The sequence below is a fragment of the Siphateles boraxobius genome, unplaced genomic scaffold, assembly GCF_051911475.1.
Source record: "Siphateles boraxobius isolate OS27281-9 unplaced genomic scaffold, OSU_SipBor_1 29, whole genome shotgun sequence".
Classification (NCBI taxonomy): domain Eukaryota; kingdom Metazoa; phylum Chordata; class Actinopteri; order Cypriniformes; family Leuciscidae; genus Siphateles; species Siphateles boraxobius.
The window spans coordinates 1,487,408-1,507,924 of NW_027508908.1; the positions used below are offsets into that span (position 1 = coordinate 1,487,408).

General features: G+C 39.1%; 2 protein-coding genes across 6 annotated transcripts; both read left to right on the forward strand.

Moving 5' to 3' along the window:
- Positions 1-1,097: 1,097 nt before the first annotated feature.
- On the forward strand, positions 1,098-10,106 carry b3gnt2a (UDP-GlcNAc:betaGal beta-1,3-N-acetylglucosaminyltransferase 2a). Of its 5 annotated transcripts, none has more exons than XM_077245918.1 (3): positions 1,119-1,482; positions 4,874-4,962; positions 7,356-10,106. In XM_077245918.1, exons 2-3 carry the CDS (start codon positions 4,923-4,925, stop codon positions 8,624-8,626), a joined length of 1,311 nt encoding a protein of 436 aa, XP_077102033.1. In that variant the 5' UTR covers positions 1,119-1,482; positions 4,874-4,922; the 3' UTR covers positions 8,627-10,106. The 5 variants fall into 5 exon arrangements, with proteins under 5 accessions (XP_077102036.1, XP_077102037.1, XP_077102033.1 ...); XM_077245920.1 differs by having other exon boundaries at positions 1,130-1,482; positions 4,880-4,962; XM_077245921.1 differs by lacking the exon at positions 4,874-4,962 and having other exon boundaries at positions 1,098-1,482.
- A 1,210-nt stretch (positions 10,107-11,316) lies between these two features.
- On the forward strand, positions 11,317-19,332 carry LOC143753529 (uncharacterized). Its single transcript, XM_077245916.1, has 10 exons — positions 11,317-11,505; positions 11,574-11,604; positions 12,628-13,035; positions 14,685-15,332; positions 16,100-16,159; positions 16,279-16,367; positions 16,910-16,968; positions 17,045-17,196; positions 18,435-18,572; positions 18,721-19,332. The coding sequence occupies exons 1-10, from the start codon at positions 11,446-11,448 to the stop codon at positions 19,098-19,100; spliced, it is 2,025 nt and encodes a 674-aa protein (XP_077102031.1). The 5' UTR covers positions 11,317-11,445; the 3' UTR covers positions 19,101-19,332.
- Positions 19,333-20,517: the final 1,185 nt, after the last annotated feature.

Here is a 20,517-nt window from a genome sequence, read left to right on the forward strand (position 1 = left end):
GATGAAGCTGACGCTCTCATTGTATGTGAATGTGCTGCTAACTAATGATTTCATTCAAATAGGGAGTCATTTGTTCTTTTTACAAGCCTGATACTGACAGAACCAACTGTTAATGCTGCCACTCCGGGTTTACTGTGCTGAACTGAATAGAATAGAATAAAATAGAATAGAATACTGTTAGGTTGAGATAGGATTAACAAATATCAGGAGAATATTTGATTTGAACAAACAAAAAAACATTTGATCTTTCTTACATTAAATGATTCTCATTACTAAAATAAAAAAAGCGAAGTAATATTTCTAGTGAAATTGAGTGCCTGAAAAATTATGTCACCTTTCAGAATACTAATATTAAAAACAGCAGAGGACAATTTTAATACATTACCTATGCTTAATTTGATTTTACTTTTACTTAGCATAAATACTAAAAGGACAGATACTTTAATAATGGGAAATATATAAATAAATAAAATGACATAACTGCAAAATTGTATATTGTGGCTGCATCCATATTCCACTGCTTTTAGGTAACAAAGCATTTAAGGAATTTTTCATACAAATTTTTTTTAAGTGAATCATGAAAAATCAAAAGATTTCAGCCTTCCACGTAATGCAGAAAATATTTTAAAATGACTGCTATAGGGTGTATAGTGTGATAAAGAAAAACTGTTGTAATGTTTAAATGTCATTCCTTCATATTGGCCATTTTTTGCATGTATAACATTTCCAATTGGTTAAACTTAGAATCGAAAGTTGACCTGCATGCCTTAAAAACATGAGTAAACTCAACTTGAAAATAACCTTTGTTTCAACTCACAAATTGTCAAGACAATTGATTAAGTTTAATTTTTGAAAACTTGAGTTCAAAATCCCAAACTGGCCACGACAATTGGAGTTGAAGGTATGAAATAAGTTCAAATAACTGAATGGGGTTATCAAACATGCATAATGTGCTTTCAAGGTGAAGAATATGGGTTTGTTACCCGGAGGCAAGTTTTAGGCAGTAATCAGAGGAATACACACAGACATTTGTATAGGACATCTTGTAGACACAGTGGTATTTAAGCAGGTGATGTCATAGGCTCAACCCTAACCCCACCCCCAAACCTGTTGATATCAGTACGTAAAGCAAAACATAATTTGTGCACATTGCAAATAGTAACGGGCGTTTTCGCCGTGCTCGATTCTGTTTGAGAGATTATACAATATTGGCATTGACATAGCTAAACCTGTGCACGTGCGTGCCCGTGCGCGCGGCCGTGGTCAGAGTGGTTCGCGCGTGAGGAGACTCTGACCTGTTCGAGTACATGCGCTACCGCTCTCTCTGGCACGATAGCATGGAAGACTAACTGCAAACGGGACTTTCAAGTTTACTAAAGAAATAAACAACAGAGGTTCCGTTCGTTGGACTAAAAAGAGCAAAGGACAGAGGAAAATGTCCCTTCTTTGAAGAAACATCAGCTGTGAGTCGCTGTTATAAAGGTGAGAAGAGTCGCAACTACCACGTACCTACACGTACAGGTAAATCAGACTAGATAAGAGTTAACCTTAGGAGTTAGGACAAATAAAATGCCAAAATGCGATTGAATTAAAAAATAACGATGATGATCGTATATAGCCTAGGTTACTACATATTCTGTTTTAATTTTGTTAAGTAAGTTAGTCACTTTCACCACAGTGATATTTATAAGGGGAAATGTTTGATGATTTTATTATTATTAATTTCAACAAATAATTTATCTATCCGTCCGTCTGTCTGTCATCTTTCTAACTTAACTGTTTTCTATCTATCTATCTATCTATCTATCTATCTATCTATCTATCTATCTATCTATCTATCTATCTATCTATCTATCTATCTATCTATCTGACAAATCCTTAAAGGGATATTTAGTTCACCCCAAAAATGAAACCTTTATCATTATTTTCTCACATCTTGCCTTTTCAAAGCTGTATGAGTTTGTTTGTTTTCTTTATTTTGTGGACAACAAAAGTACAATTAAAGAATTTTTACATAGATCCTTTGACATCTACAATGACCACTGAATGTTGCTAATACAATGCTATAGTATATCAGATATGTTAAAAAAAAAATAACATTAAGATTGCATTGCTGTGAAAACTCGTTTAATGTGATACTTTAATCCTTACATCTACTATATCTATAAATGAACGTCATCTGGATATGTTTTGCATTCGGTATATGAAGGTATATGAAGCGAGATGTTTAAAAAAATTGTTGGCGACAACATCAACCCTGGCAAAAAGGGGTGGGGACGTGTCTCTCCCGCCCCACCCGCAAATTACGCCAACGATAACATTATAATCTGTATGAACCATATGTGGGGGGCAACAGGAAATTTGGCTTTGACACACTTGGGAACCATTAATAGTTTTTATTGATGTCCAACCAGCACCATATTTAACATTTTGGGTAACAATTTCAGTCTGTTTCTCACATAAAGCTATTATATGGCTGAATAAAGTGGATGCGATATGGACCACATTTTTATTGTGCTTTTGGCTTTTCCTGGTTTCTTCCATGGTAAAGAAATTATAGGCCTATCTGTTGAATCTTCAAAAAAACAATTGTGTGTGTTGGGAAAAAATCCATATGTACCTAAAATGTCACGAGGGTGAACAAATCCAGAATTTTCATTTTTAGGTGAACTATTGCTTTAAGAATTATTCACAGTTTCAACACTGTTTAAAAAAATATGCTACTCTGAGCTTTAGCGAATAAACCATGACGCCTGTGGAAAGTCCTCGTAATGATAGGAATATCAACATGTGTGTACTCCGAGATCTAATGAACACACACACACACACACACACACACAAAACTCATTGCTGTTTACAGTACAGTGAGGCATTAGCCTATGCTTTCAGGATGTTGACTACACCTTTAAAATCACAGTTTTCAGAAAGAGACAAATATATCTAAAGGAAAACAACATGACTCAGCCAAAAGCGATTCAGACCGTTTTTCCAGTAATTGAATTTAGTCCAAATAAACTCTCAACAAACAACCTGTTGGTGCAACTTGTCACTCACATGTGATTTGACAATGATCCAATCAATTCCCGATGGACAAAATCAAGTCTCACCCTACATTTGTTCTTTGTTTACATTTGTTTGTTGTTTCACTCACAATAGAGAAGAAAAACCCTCTCAGCTTCAGGTGCATGCCAACTTTAAGAGCATTAAATGGTGGCACATTGCAACTATTACGCATTCTATTACAGATATCATAAGCAGCCTATATCACAAAATACTTAAAGGGGTGGTATAATGCCCTTTTCATAAGATGTAAAATAAGTCTTTGATGGCCCCAGAGTGTGTATGAGAAGTTTTAGTTCAAAATACCCAACAGATATTTTTATATAGCATTAAAATGGGTCACTTTCTGAGGGTGAGCAAAAACTTCTTCAAGAGCTTGTGTCCCTTTACCTCACACAGACATGCACTGAAAATTTCAAAAACATTTAGTCTTTTATGTTCAAACCGGAGTCAGACAAAGATGGAGAGACTCAAGAAGAAGTGACAACATGTAGAAACAACAGGACATTTCTGAATAGTTAGTTGATGAATTTATATAGCTTATGTGTAGTTATCGTTTAGTCATTGATTAACATATTCTGTCATGATAATCTATAAAACGCGTTCCCGGGGGCGGGGTTTATGTAAAATTTAGGGTTTGTGATGTCACTAACCCGAGCCGTTTGTTGTATTCTTTAAAAAGCAAATTCTTTAAAAGAAAATATTTCACTTTGCTTTGAACTTTGAGCATTGTAACTTTGCTCTTTATTTGCTCTTTAATTCTAAATGTTGTTTATGCTCAAACAGCAACATTACACACTAACGAAAGTTAGAAAAGTGAATCATAATCAACCACCCCTTTAACTAGTTTGTTTAAAAAACAGTATTTTAAGAGATTAATATGTGTGTACTGTAATGGTGTGTGACACTTTAGTATGACATTAAATTGAAAGTGATTGCATCCTAAAAACATTTTAGTTCCGATGTAAAATTTACAGATTTTCTTAATTATTTTTCTTGCATTCTTATTTCCATTGCCAATCTAGCAGTTGCTCAGTCGCTTATGAGTCAGTCACTCTTAAATGCTGCACAAGACATGCATGTGGCCTGTAAAGAAGAGGGCTGAACCAACAGGAATTGTGATTGTGTCTGGATTGGACTCTGCTAATGCCTTGCTTTAAAAACTGTTAAAAGTCGAGAGAAGTGATAGCATTGAGTCACAGTGTGGAAAGCTTTCCTTGTGGGAGTGTAGGTAATGTCATGCTGGGAAAATATCTAAATTGCAGTCATAAAATGGACCTGTTGCCCTGCAATAAATGTTTTTGAGTTTTTGACACCACGTGATGCCATCTGATGCATATTGCTTGCAAAATATGACAAGCTGACGTCAAATCTTTGAAAATGTTCAGAGGCTGAATATCATGAGGCTCATCATACAGTATTTTGGCCTCTTTTTTGCTTTGCAAATACATAAACCATCCCTAAACTATCAATCGACTGCTTAACATGCAAGTCAGACGTTCTCTTCCTGGGTTAGTGAGACAAAATAAACTGAATGCCAGAGCTGTTTAGTCAAAGGTCTGGCTACACGAGAGTCTGAAGAGTCTGACGCTGCACATCTGTAATTGGTGTCATGAGGAACACATGATGTGTTTGAGGAATGAGAGAAGGAAGCATGTGACATTACATGAAATTCAGGGTGATAATGGACACTAAGCTTGAGCAGGAAAGAAAGACAGATATTAGGAAGAAAACAGGTTTGGATGGTGTGGAGACCTTGGTTTTGGGATGAAATATTGGCTGATATGCAGCAGGTTCATCCCTTACTGTTCAGGTACAGTCGCAGGAGGAGAAACCCTGGACGCTTCCCACCGGATTTGCTCATGGATCTCACCCTAGACTTACCCTGCAGATGCCCTCGCTGTGAGTCACGGACCAACCGCTACTTTAACGTTTTACTGACATCTATGTTTTAGCTGACGCTTTCTTAAAGGAGTGGTTCATCCAGAAATTAAAATTCTGTCCTGTTTTACTCATCTTTATGTCATTCAAACCTGGTGCTGTTTTTGTGGTACACAGAAGAATAGTTTTTATTCTGAGCCTTCTGAAAGGCTTCAGCTTTGTGTGTCGAAAGACTTAAATTGAGGTTTTTCATGCACAATGCTATGATTTTGACTTAAAGTCATTAATTGTGCCATTTCTTTTTAGGGATACACAATATATCGGCCACCATATCGGTATCGGGCCGATATATGTTCATTTTTAATGTTATCATAATTTGCCTGATAATAAAATTTGGCCGGTATATTAAAGCAGATAAATAATTTACTATTTTCTTCAGTTGAGACACTTCAGATTGCCACTGTTCGCAATGATGGTTTTGAATTGCTTGAAATATGATTAGAATCACTTCAAAAAAGGAAAATAGAGTTGAGTGCAACATGTGGTGTCATATAGGCTGCATGAAATCATAATGAGAGCATTATAATTGTGTGCTTGGGACATGGCTGTTAATGGTAAGACTTTAGTTTTTGTAATCAGGCTCTCAAAAATTATATAAAAATTTGGATTTAGATTCATCTGCCAATATATTGGTTATCGGCTTTCAAATATAACGAATTATCGGTTATCAGCATCGGCCAAAATGTTCATATCGGTGCATCCCTAATTATTTAGTTTTATTGTAAATTTTGCCGTATGTATAAACTCTTAAAAAAAAGTGCTTTATTAGCATTGATGGTTTCATTAAGAACCTTTAACATCCATGAAACCTTCCAATTGCAGGAACCCATAATGGTTCTTCTTTTGCGTATATGTAGAAAAGAGCTGTAATGATATGGGTGAGTGAACAATGACAAGTTTAATTTCTGGATGAACCATTCCAGGAAGCTCTTTATACTTGTCTACTAAAAGTAACAACGAAAGGTTGTTCTTTGCACCTTCCTTTGGAAAAGTTAATAAAATTATGTGGTTAGTGTGTGTTTTTGCATGAGCACACTGCTGCTTTTTGGGTTGAGGTATAATAATGCGCTGCACTAACACCAAAAACTTTTATTGCTCAATTCTGGTTATCTACTCAAATCCATTTGTTTGTAAAGTTGTTCAGATGACGTTTAAAATGTGGCAAACCCCATGATTGGACATTCATTTTTCAGACATTTTTTATGCTGTTTTTATCTGAATATGTTAAATAATAAGTTCATTTTAAAAATAAAATAAAAAAAGTAGTTTTAATGAAAAAAAGAAAGAAAATAAATTAAAATAAGCATTTTGTGGCATGGAGTAAGTCGTTTTATTAGGGTGATATTGTTTTTTATTTGAAATAACATTCAACAATGTAATGAATTGTGCATAAAAAAACAGGAACCTGCATTAAGACAATAAAGGTATGTTTATTTAAAGAGAAGTGACTCTTAGAATAAAGGTTCAGTGCTGTTCTATATAGAACATTAGGATACTTGACTCAGTTTTAAAGAACGTTTTATGCCAAAAATGATCATATTTACACTTACATTTATTCATTTAGAAGATACTTTTATCCAAAGCGACTTACAATTGGGGAATAATGAGATCTTTAACGGGTTATTTAAATTTTTTCTTGTGATATGTTATGTTTACAAATTTTAATTCATAAAATTTAATTAAAACTAAAAATGTTTATTAACTTAATCCATAAAATGGATCCATGATGTAACCCCTAAAAAGTTCTATATATATGAAGCACCTGATCGAACCCTTTGAGATTCTAACTTTGTCTCCTTAATTATTAGCGAATACTGCTGCTTTAAATGCTCGAGCTCTTTAAAGTCATGTGATTCTGATTGACTCTCAATGTTTTTATAGTTTTTATAGTAAAAAATTCTTGAGGACTTCCCTATTCTCAGAATTAGAATGATTACTATTACTTTTTACTTTATCATTATCGTCCTTGGTGTATGAATGCATGAATTTCAATTCTGATCTGGGCTGCTTACATATGTGGAAATGAATTATATTTATTACCAAATATGTAAGTGTCACAGATCAAAATTGATATTCATGATTTAAACACACTGTCATTCAGTAAAAAGAGTCTTGATTCACTGTATCAGTAAAGGTTTTGCAAAGTACTCTCATGGTTGAGGTTTTAACACATTCTGTTTGGGATGAAGTCCATGCTAACTGACTTTCTATCCAACGTAACTAACATGTTCCTCCACTTTCCAGGTAATTGAGGTTTGCCCATCCCACTTTCTCCACCATTTTCTGTAGACCATCCACACCTCTGTTTCCAGACTGTATCCCAATAGGTAATAAATCTCCTTCTGTGTCTATAGGTGGCGAGGGCATCTTCAAAATGAAAAGCAACTGGAACAGGACCAAGCTGGTCGGAGTGCTGATGTTAGCCAATTTCCTCATCTACATCGTGGTGGAAGTGTCCCGAAGCTACGGGAAGGAGCAGGTCATCTCCAAACGGGACAAAATGATGCCCAAAGTGTTCTGGAAGATGGCAAAAGTCAGTCAGGCGTACTGGAATCGGGAGCAGGAGCGTTTGGACGACATCTACTACCTGCCCCTTAGGAATGGGAGCGAGCTTCCTCCTGACTTTCGGGGAATCCCGCATTGGCTGAATCGCACAAGTCTGTGCCGGCCAAACGGCAGAGTGCTGAGACAGATTGAGGACTTCCGTTCCCTACCACAGCGATTCCAGGATTTCCTATTGTACATGGAATGCAGGTCGTACCCGTTGATAACGGATGCACCCAAAGTGTGTTCTGAACCGCCGTACCTTTTGTTTGCAATAAAGTCCATTGCGCCACATTTCGACCGACGGCAAGCCATCCGGGAATCATGGGGTCGCGCTGGTTTCCTCGACGGCCACCGCATCGCCACTGTGTTCCTACTTGGGAACACGACTGCGACGGACCACTTCCCGGACTTGTCGGATCTGGTCAAGCACGAAGCGGCGTTGTACGGCGACGTTTTGCAATGGGATTACCGGGACTCGTTCTTCAATCTCACCTTGAAAGAAATCCTTTTTTTGGAGTGGTTTGGGACACGTTGCGCTTCTGCTCAATTCGTCTTCAAAGGAGATGATGACGTTTTCGTCAACACGCACCATGTTCTGACCTACCTAGGCAACTTTTCGATGTCCAGCACAGAGGATCTGTTTATTGGTGACGTGATCACTAATGCCGGCCCACACCGGACCAGAAACCTCAAGTATTATATCCCTGAAAGTGTGTTTCTGGGGGGTTACCCTCCGTACGCGGGTGGCGGAGGCTACCTGTATTCGGGAAATTTGGGACTGCGGTTAAGAAAGATCGCTCGTCTGGTCACGTTGTACCCGATTGACGACGTGTTCACGGGGATGTGTCTCAGGAGACTGGGACTGGTACCGGAGAAACACGTGGGCTTCAAGACCTTTGACATTGAGCAGAAGAACAGAGAGAATCCATGTGCTTACAAAAGTTTGATTCTGGTCCATCCCAGGAGCCCACAGGACATGATAAAGATCTGGTCTTGGATAAATGACCCTAAAGTGAACTGTACCATTGTGCCTACACCGAACACGAAAGCCACTAAGCGAAGCGGCAAAAGCAAATAGAGCTCATTATAATCAGCAATGCGTCTATACCGAAGAGAACGACAGTATACTGATGTCCTGTTCTATTGCTGACGTACTCCACACATGCTAATTCTTTTACTTTGACATGTTCAGTGTAGACGGTGCGACACAGCGGTCATGCAAGAAATTGCATTCGCAACCCATCTACCTTTTGGAACGGCATGTATTCAAAGTAAAAATAAGTAGGACGGGGTTTAAAAGTGAGAGGGGCTCAGTGATGCCACTTGAAAGGGACTTTGTTTCAGGGGTGGAGCAAGTTATATTTAAAAATTCCCCTGTGGTGAAAATCAAGCTTTTAATGTTGTTTATATGCTATGTGGTGTTTTTAATATGCTTTAAGACAAACCATGTGTAAAGTCAACACCATTGCTGAGTATTTTCTCCTTAAAACTGCAGTGAACCAAAGTCGCTGGTGTTTCTGACATCACAAACTACCTTGTAACCAATCAGATCAACGTGTGATCGTCAACGAGTGGATCTCTGATCTGCTGTGAGTGAGTGGAGGCGGGGCTCATTTGCATATTCATAGATCCCCGTATACTAAATGAAGTAAGGGTGTAGAGTTACATTCAAGCTATTTTAAAGCATGATAAAAAAAAAATCAAGGATGAAACGCTTCAATATGTCATTTTGGTGATCAAAGATTAGTTTTAAGTGATACAATTATTGACTACAGGGGGCTTTAAAGAAAGTCAAATTTTCATTGGAATAATTTGAACCGATGAATCGTTCACAATGACATCAGGAAATGTATTAAAAAAAGACATAATATGCATTAAACTCCTCAGAGGGATTGTGCTGAATTTACACAGTTCCTGCCTTTATTTACTCGCAATGACTAAAATATGATGCATTGTGAGAAATCAGGGTGTATTTTCATAACAAGAATGAGCTAAAGAGACTCATGGGTTTATTTTGTGTAATTTTATGTTGTTGCTTTTATTTATGCCTGTATTTGTGTTTGGGAAAAGCAGAACTGATCTGTTTGACTTCAATCACATTAAACCTCCATATTCTCAGGAAGCTGTTGTTTGTTTGATCGCCAATTGCACTTGTTAGGTGTGTAACACACAATATTAGATGTTTTTATTCATTTGTGTGCTGTTTGTTCAAGTGAGTAGTGACCTTTCCACCATTGTTGTAGGGCAATTTACAACACACACACAAGGAGCTGAATGAGACTCTGACGTTCAAAGTCTAGCCAAATCTCATCACTGTATAATTCTCTGTTAACTCCATAGAGAGCTTTGAGGACGGGATTTCCATGTCATATTTAGTGTGAAGTTCACGATGTTGTTCAATATGAGTTGTAATCATGTTCACAGATTTTTAATCATGGATAAAATTAAACCTTCTGAAACAGGCTTGACCCCTTATATGTAAAACTTGTCTTTATCATTTCAGTTAAGCACTCTGTGTTTTGTGTTTATCCTAATAAAGTTCTGCTGTGTCCAATGTCCATATTTGTCATTGTCGTCTGAGGCTATCTAAATGAAAATAATTAAACAGATGCAGATGTGGACAATTGTGGACCATCCATGGAAAAAACAAAAAGCAATGGCTGCATGTGAAATCGAATACTTCCCTATTATATAATAGGCGAAAAACAGTATGTGACAAAAGAAGTATGTCTGAATTAAGTACTCATAAAGAGTAGGCAAAAAGTACCCGGATAACCTCCTACTTCCGGTGAGATTCTGAAGTGTGCATACGATGGACACTTTACTACCCCATGAGGCCACAGGAGAGGATTTGTTAATGGCAGTAAGGCACTGGTAGGTCACATGATAATGACAACATGGCTTATATAAAACTTACTTCTTTAGTGGTTGTGAAGTAATTACTTATTCAAAATAAGTACTACCTACTCGAGAGAGTATGTGATTTTGGATGCAGCAGCAAAGTAATTTTTGATCACATGATCCTGGTGGCACATCCTCACAATTCATTAAAAGATTAGGCAGGTTATTTGAGATATTACCTGGGATTTAATCCCAAAGTACACAAATTAGAGGCTATATTTGATGAAAACGTTCTATTTACTATACTATCAAGCTTACATTCAGATTAAAAATGAAGCAGCAGTGACATATATCTTCATGTAGGGAACATATAATGCCCTGTACTCTTTCAGAGTACTCTCTTCCAGCATTTTGCCATGTCATCATTGTTATATTTAAATTCAATTTCAATTCATATTTATTTGTACAGCGCTTTTCAAAATACGTGCACGAGTCCACATTACAATTTAGAGTGATCTGTTACCAGAGGTGACTGTCTAAGTTACTATGTATTTCAGAAATGTACATATACAAAATCAAAGTTAGCAAAAAAGGTAATCATTTAAACAATTAATAATTTAATGCAAAAAACAATGAGCTCATTTAAGTAATGAATACTTAGCAAATGATTATGACATTCAGAAAAATGTAGCATTGGTACATGTTGATTCAAAGTTTGATTCACATTATGCTTACGTTATCATAGTAAAATGTTTAGGAGGCTATTTCACGTGCTATTTTTAAAAGTGGGCAGAATACGGTCTATACTAGCCAGTATGTAGTACGCTAGTAGGCTACACTTCCAATTCGACACGGCCAACCTGAATATATATACGTTATCGAGCAGCGCCCTCTGTCGGATCCAGAGAGCGTCGCATGTCATTGCGTCATGCGCGACAGGTAAACTTATCTCATTAACTGCAGATATAATACAGGTGATGCTGCCAGCTTCTTCCGTTTATGTTTTAAAACAAGCAACTGAAAACAACGTAGAAGGTTCACGATCATAATACTAAAATGACTAGATATATTCCTCTGATATTAATCTATTTGACGCGTTTGATAAACAGTGCTGAGGTGAGTAACTTGTCATCATAAATCATCTGATCGCTTCACATCTCTCTCATACTCTCTGTTTTTGGCAGATCAACAGAAATGACGGACATGCATCCGCAGGTAAACAGCTGTCAGTCACATTTATGAAAACTTTTTACACGAATGAGAAAATTGCGCTCTTGCTTTAGATTTAAAGGATAGTTCAATCAAAAATGAAAATTCTGTCATTATTTACTCACCATCATGTCGTTACAAACCCGCAAGACTTTTCTTTCATCCTCGTAACACAAATGAAGATCTTTTAGATGAAATCTGAGAGATTTCTCTTCTTCCTTTGACAGTCAATGCTTCAGAAAGTTCATAAATTGATCGTAAAACTATTCCAAATGAATTGAGCGGTTTAGTCCAAATTTTCTGTAAAGACACGATCGTTTTATATGATGAACCGATTGTATTAGGCTTTTTATTCACTTATAAACATTGATCAGAGAACACAGAAGCTCAAACGTGCTGCGTAACACGAGAATGAAACTCATTGATTCCGGCATGTCAAGAGAACAGTTTACCATAAATAACTAATGTGTGAGTTGATAGATGGGTGCATAAAAGCCTAAATTCAATCTGTTCATCATATAAAGCGATCGTGTCTCTTCAGAAAATTTGGACTAAACTCATGAATTCATATAGAATTGAGCGGTTTAATATCAATTCAAAGTTTTAGTTGTGCAGCCTGTCAATGGAGGCAGAGAAATCTCTCAGATTTCATTAAAAAGATCGTCATTTGTATTCTGGATATGAACAAAAGTCTTATAGGTTTGAAATGCCATGAGGGTAAGTGAGAATTAAAATTTTTGGGTGAACTAAACCTTTAGCATGTTTATGGTGTCCTCCAACTTTTTGATGCGAAGGACCCCTTTCCTAAAATATAACGTTATTTAATAATGACCATTGTGTGAGACAGTACGGTAAAGCTAAAAGAAATTATAAAATTAAATGTTATTTTTGTAAAAGAAATGTGTATTTATTAACATTATTTATTTTATTTGATCTTTTATTTTAATTCCTTTATATAGCCAGATATAAATATTTAGATATATTGAGGGATAGGTGTGGTCATATCTCTCGCTCTCGCTCTCATATCAGGTGGAGGGCAATACGCCTTCTATGCCCTGCGGAGCTGCCATCAGGTCCTGCACGCTGACAGCGGTGAGTTCTTCTCCCCCGACTACCTGTGCTCAAACCCCGCCGTGTGGTGCAACTGGACCATCCAGGTGCATCCTGGGAAGCGTGTGGAGCTGTACCTGGAGGACTTGACGACCCCGGACTCCTGTCAGCTGAAAAGCGATCAGATCCACCTGGATGAGTCTCCGTCGGCTGCGGGGGGGCAGAGGGTCCTGGAGAGGTGCTGGAGGACGGCCAGGTACACCTCAGTGTCCAACACTGTGCAGGTGGTGCTGCTCATCGACGAGGACCAGCCCGCCCCTTACAGGGGCTTCTACGGGCGGTACAAAGCTTTCGGACCACTGGATATTCCTGATCTTCTGTATGATGGTGAGTGAGTTTTTGTAAAATGTATTATTATTTATATTACAAACACACACACATACTCTCTAGAATTTAGTGCTGTCAAATTGTTTGGAAGAATATAATAGGCTATATCGATATCTTGTCACCTAAAGGATTATTAGGAACACCTGTTCAATTTCTCATTAGTGCAATTATCTAATCAACCAATCACATGGCAGTTGCTTCAATGCATTTAGGGGTGTGGTCCTGGTCAAGACAATCTCCTGAACTCCAAACTGAATGTCAGAATGGGAAAGAAAGGTGATTTAAGCAATTTTGAGCGTGGCATGATTGTTGGTGCCAGACGGGCCGGTCTGAGTATTTCACAATCTGCTCAGTTACTGGGATTTTCACGCACAACCATTTCTAGGGTTTACAAAGAATGGTGTGAAAAGGGAAAAACATCCAGTATACGGCAGTCCTGTGGGCGAAAATGCCTTGTTGATGCTAGAGGTCAGAGGAGAATGGGCCGACTGATTCAAGCTGATAGAAGAGCAACTTTGACTGAAATAACCACTCGTTACCACCGAGGTATGCAGCAAAGCATTTGTGAAGCCACAACACGCACAACCTTGAGGCGGATGGGCTGCAACAGCAGAAGACCCCACCGGGTACCACTCATCTCCGCTACAAATAGGAGAAAGAGGCTACAATTTGCAAGAGCTCCCCAAAATTGAACAGTTGAAGACGGGACAAATGTTGCCTGGTCTCGATTTCTGTTGAGACATTCAGATGGTGGAGTCAGAATTTGGCGTAAACAGAATGAGAACATGGATCCATCATGCCTTGTTACCACTGTGCAGGCTGGTGGTGGTGGTGTAATGGTATGGGGGATGTTTTCTTGGCATACTTTAGGCCCCTTAGTGCCAATTGGGCATCGTTTAAATCGTTTAATGCTCCTACCTGAGCATTGTTTCTGACCATGTCCATCCCTTTATGGCCACCATGTACCCATCCTCTGATGGCTACTTCCAGCAGGATAATGCACCATGTCACAAAGCTTGAATCATTTCAAATTGGTTTCTTGAACATGACAATGAGTTCACTGTACTAAAATGGCACCCACAGTCACCAGATCTCAACCCAATAGAGCATCTTTGGGATGTGGTGGAACGGGAGCTTCGTGCCCTGGATGTGCATCCCACAAATCTCCATCAACTGCAAGAGGCTATCCTATCAATATGGGCCAACATTTCTAAAGAATGCTTTCAGCACCTTGTTGAATCCATGCCACATAGAATTAAGGCCGTTCTGAAGGCGAAAGGGGGTCAAACACAGTATTAGTATGGTGTTCCTAATAATCCTTTAGGTGAGTGTATATATACTATACATTTTCTATCTATATCTCGCTGTAATATTTCCTCCTTTTAAAATATTTAGATATTTTGGGGGCTCAATGTGCTAAAATCTCTGCTTTTTTAAAAAAAAAATTATAAAATGTTTTTAGGCATATGTGTATATATTGCCTTTAATGTTCAATGAAAATATTTAGATATATTTTTTTGTGTGTTTTTCCTCTTCAATGAAAAACAAATACATGTATGAAGTTGAGTTTTTATTTATGTATTTGACTGATGGGTAGATGTTGACACCAGCTGCACTCTTTGTGTTTTTCTCTACATGCATTCCTAAAGACGTGATAGAAGCAGCATTAGATGGAGATGAAACGGATGCAGTTACGGATGCTCCACAAGGTCTGAACAACCAAACCACTTCTGGTCTGACCGGGTCAGGGACGTTCGGAACCACATCAGTGACTAATGAACTCCATTATGGGAAAAGGGAATCCTGGGAAAAGAGTCCCGGAGATTCAACTACTGATTCAGCTCCTCGCGTTCTAGCATCTGGTTACGACAGTGAGTTTTCATCCGATGATGATGCATACTATGATAATAATTTCTCTGAAGGAGCTAGTCGGTGGGCCCCTGAGACCCAGCAAAACCAACTGGGAAGTGGACCGTCTCGAATCCGCTCCAGATACCAGGCTGCTCACACACCCCTCACAGACACACTCAGCACACACACTCGCATGCCACACATCTGGACCGAAGCTGCTAAACCCGTCGCTCGCTCTCCGTCTGCCATGCGCAGGAATGTGGATGCACAAGCACGCGCTTCTGATGAGACCAAGCCGGACAGAGCCAAAATGGCGTCTGATGTTGGGGTGAGGTGGGTGAGAGTGGGACAGCGGGATGATGGGGAAGACGTTTCTATGGAGACGACAGGGACTGAGAGCGGCGTGTCACTGGACGCACAACCCAAATTACACCGTAGACCTAAAGGTGCAGTTACATTCTTTACATTTAAAAAGCATTACGTTTGGTATAAAGAGAGACTCTTTTATGACCATCGCTGGGAATTTTTCCTATTGTAACTATTTTCATGACAATCAAGCACACCAACATTTTCCAATTACTTAAAGAAATGAAAAATGGCCGTTGTTGTTGTTATTATTATGCAAGGGGTAATATTAATTATATTAATGCTTATAAAATAATTAATTATTATTATTATCATCATCATCCTCCTCCAAAGGGTAATATTAACGATATTAATGAGGTTATTAATATATAAAAAGTCAACAATAATAATAATAATAATAATACCAAAAATATCATCATCACCAGCCAAGGTGTAATCTTAATGATTTAATTAATTTTTTTTAAAAAATAATGATGATAAAAGTGGTAATCATCATCCAAGAGGTAATTAATTTTTGTTTAAAAAGTTAATAATAATATTTATTTTTTATCATCATCAAAGGGGTAATATTAGTTTGATCACCATCAAAGAGTTAATACTAACAATATTAATGATTTTATTACAACATGTTTAAAAAGTTAATAATAATTATTATTATTAATTATAATTAATTATATATTTTTATTGTCATCATCATCATCATCATCATCCAAAAGGTAATATTAACAATATTAATAATTTTATTGTTTAAAAAAAATTGTAATAATAATTATTAGTTTTAAATATGACCCAGACATTTTATCTTTATCTTGGGGTTTCTTGCATTAACTGTTGTTTCCATCCACAGAGAAATCTCACTACCAGCATACCTCAGGAAATGTCACACGCTACAGTCATTTACCTGGCGGTGAGACGTGCTTTCAGACGGAGTAACACATTAACCTCAACATTTAGCTGCCACTTATGGTTTATCATTCAAATCAAAATAACAAAGTAATATTACTGTAACATCATTTGTCCAATCAGAGCTGTTGTTGGAGGTGGGTGTGGAGGTCCGTCTGGAGCCTGAACATCATGAAGAATCCTCTTCCCTCAGATCTGCTCTCGAGATCATGGTGATGCTCAGTATTATGATTCCTTAAATGTGACCCTGCCTGGACCACAAAACCAGTCACAAGGGTCAATTTTCTCAAATTGAGATTTATAATTGAGATCTTAATAATTCTATTGATGTATGGTTTGTTAGGATAGGACAATATTTGGCAGAGATACAACTATTTGAAAATCTGGAATCTGAGGGTGCAAAAGAATCGGAACATTGAGAAAATCGCCTTAAAGTTGTCGATTTATGTTCACGATTGTGCTGTATTCACTCACAAAAATATATATTAATATATTTTTAAGGTAGGAAATTAACAAAACATCTTCATGGAACATGATCTTTACTTAATATCCTAATGATTTTTGGCATAAAAGAAAAATCGATAATTTTGACTAATACAATGTATTGTTGGCTATTGTCACAAATATACCAGTGCGAATTGTGACTGGTTTTGTGGCCCAGGGTCACATATATTCCCTAAATATTGCGATTCCCTTATATATTTAGAATATTGTTGTCAATCGGGCAACTTTTGGGCTCAAAATTGGTTTACAGATACGAGAAGTGTGTGGACAACTCACCCTGAAGAGCCTGGACTTCAAACGACTGAAAAAGTGAGTAGTTCCTGAAGCATGTTCACTGGGTCTTCTAGAAGGTCTGCTGACAGACTGTCCACGGGTTTGTTTGTAGGTTGAGTTCTGGTGTTTTCTTCATCGTGTGGCTGAGGTTTCAGAAGGCCAGTGTAGGGGATCTTCAGTCGAGTCTGCTGGAGCTACAGGACAGAACCATCAAATCCCAAACCAGCAGAACTCAGGGCGTCATTGCATCGGTCTCTACTGAAGGTGATCGCACACTCATCACATGACCTTTCAGGTTCCTCTGGGCTTCCAGAAACCTTGCTGTGAACTCATACTAGCCAAAGAAACATCTCTCACTCACACACATGCACTCTCGCACACTCACTCACACATTCACTTACCCACACACTCACTCGCACTCTCTCTCTCACACACACTCACTTGCGGACACGCTCGCTCGCACACGCTCACTCGCCTGCACTCACTCGCCTGCACTCACTCGCCTGCACTCACTCGCTCTCATACTCACTCGCGTCCGCTCACTTACCCGCGCGCTCACTTGCCCGCGCGCTCACTTGCCCGCACGCTCACTTGCCCGCACGCTCACTTGCCCGCACGCTCACTTGCCCGCACGCTCACTTGCCCGCACGCTCACTTGCCCGCACGCTCACTTGCCCGCACGCTCACTTGCCCGCACGCTCACTTGCCCGCACGCTCACTTGCCCGCACGCTCACTTGCCCGCACGCTCACTTGCCCGCACGCTCACTTGCCCGCACGCTCACTTGCCGCCCGCTCACTTGCCGCCCGCTCACTTGCCGCCCGCACGCTCACTTGCCGCCCGCACGCTCACTTGCCGCCCGCACGCTCACTTGCCGCCCGCACGCTCACTTGCCGCCCGCACGCTCACTTGCCGCCCGCACGCTCACTTGCCGCCCGCACGCTCACTTGCCGCCCGCACGCTCACTTGCCGCCCGCACGCTCACTTGCCGCCCGCACGCTCACTTGCCGCCCGCACGCTCACTTGCCGCCCGCACGCTCACTTGCCGCCCGCACGACGCTCTCATGCACGCTCGCGCTCTCATGCACGCTCGCGCTCTCATGCACGCTCGCGCTCTCATGCACGCTCGCGCTCTCATGCACGCTCGCGCTCTCATGCACGCTCGCGCTCTCATGCACGCTCGCGCTCTCATGCACGCTCGCGCTCTCATGCACGCTCGCGCTCTCATGCACGCTCGCGCTCTCGCACGCACGCTCGCTCTCACACTCACTTGCGCCCGCACAGTCACTGGCGCACACACACACACCTCTGAAGGACAATTTGTTGTGTCAGTTCCTTACTGGGGTGTAGAGTTGATCCAAAGGTCAACCCGTGGCCGGTTGCATAAACTGCTAAGTTACTCTAAAGTTACTCATCCAGTGACTGGGGCCACCAAACTCTAAGACTGCATTTAAGAACTAGTCTAGAGGTAATCAGTCTGTCAATTTCTGTGTCTTTGAACAGACATCAATGAGTGTGAGACACAAATGGTGGTGTGTGACGCTCACACCGAGTGTGTGAATCAGTTCGGCTCGTACTCCTGTCGCTGTCTCCATGGTTACCGCGAGGGAGCAAGCGTTTGCGCGGCGTCTGCCGAACCTGGTAAGAGACTGATATTCAGAAGTTTATATTGACAGGTCTACACTGTTTATGGGTGATTAGTCCGCTCTCATTTTAAATTAAATATTTTCCCAAAAACTGTTCGCTGATTACCTTTCATAACTTAATTTCCTCTCCACTCATTTTCTAGACTGTAGCGAGACCTCATCTCCCACAATCCTCCGGGGTGTTTACGCCATCTGTGTCCTGCTCGTGTTGCTCATCTTGCTGATGTTGTTGGTGATCCTTTATCTATACCGTCGACACTTTAGGCGGGTGTTTCTGCTTCGTTGTCAGAAAACTAGCGTTAGCAGTGTTGTGAATGCTGTTGGTAATGACGATGACAACAATAACACAGAAAATGATGACGGCAGTGGTGCGAATCCGTCCAGATTCCCGCCTCCACCTCCACCCATGAGGATCCCCAAAGATGGCCACCGCTCTCTGGACCTGCCATTATTACGCTTCAGCTCGCTAGTGCCTCCTGATGGATTTAGAAGTAAAATACATGCAGAGAAACACCAGTTTTGATTGTTACGATGTAACTCTTGTCTGTCACTAAATGCACTGCACTTCACAGGGTGTGTGACTGGTCTGATTTGTACTAGTGAACGATTTACTTTGTTTACATGTATGCTTTTTTCCTGAGTTAGTTTATAATTCATCAATTATTTTGGTAAAAAACTGGTTTGTGTTTGGTCTGTTCTTGTATTTTTGTTCACAGAAGACTTCTCACTCAAAAATAGAACTGAATAGAACTAAAGTGCTTTCTGTACTTTGTCTTCAGTGTTTGGGTTACGTAATCGATTACTTTTTTTTAGTAACTATAAAGTAGCGCATTAGCTTATAGTTTTTTGTAACTGCATTCTCATTAAAATATCCTTGGATATGCAAATGATGTGGGAATGTTTTCAATAGCATCTGCTGTAAAAAGCTAAGAGATTATGGCAAGCCATATCTTAAAATGTTTCCAACTCGAGTAGTAAGAATTAAATTAGAGTGCTCTACAGTTAAATTCTTAACATTTACAATTAGAGAAATCTGAAATTCAATTACTAGTAACATTTGCTATCAGAGATCTCTACAAATTAATTTTTACTAGTCATGTCTCCATTGACTTCCATTAATTTTTACAGAGCTGTACAATTCAATTCTTACTAGTAACCATTACAATTAGACAGCTCACTATTCAATTTTTACAAGTCAAAGAAAACGCATTAAAGGTATAATTGCAGAGCTCTGCAATTGCATTGTCACTAGTAACAACTGAATTTGAGAGGTATCTAATTTAATTCTTACTCTTAAAAATGCAATTACGACGAGTAAGTTAGCGCTGGGAACATTTTAAGCTAAAACGGCGTGCATACGATTTATAATTTTCCTCTGCTCACGTTGTCTGGGGTTTTTTAACTACTGAATTTCTTGGAAAGATTTATTTTGGATTGTTTTGCCAGCAGAACAATTTAAAAACATTAAAACCTGTTAACCGTTTCCAGAGCGTCGGCGCACTGAAGCGGTTTTTTTTTTATTTAGTTCAAATTTACTATCAGATTTAATGTTATACCTTGACAAACTATACATCATTAAAAAGATATAATACTCAAGATTCAGTATTTGACCACTATTGTATTCTGAGAAACTTATAGTGACAGTTATGTCTTAATTTGTGCCAGGAGTTATGAAATGGAAAAATGAGTCGATACCTTTAATATGAATTATGAGCGTCAGCTGGTCCATTCATAAAAACACTCCGTGCTGTCGTCATGACAGCGATTCACAAAACATCGTCCCTCAGGGCTTTAGCTCAAAAATGTGCAGACTTGGAGAAATATTGATATATTCTCATAATTTCACATCATATTTCTATAGACAGGAATAATATTTGTTGAATTTATACCCAAATGCGTCGATGTAATCATTATGATCGCTTCTTACTGAGATGTGCTGT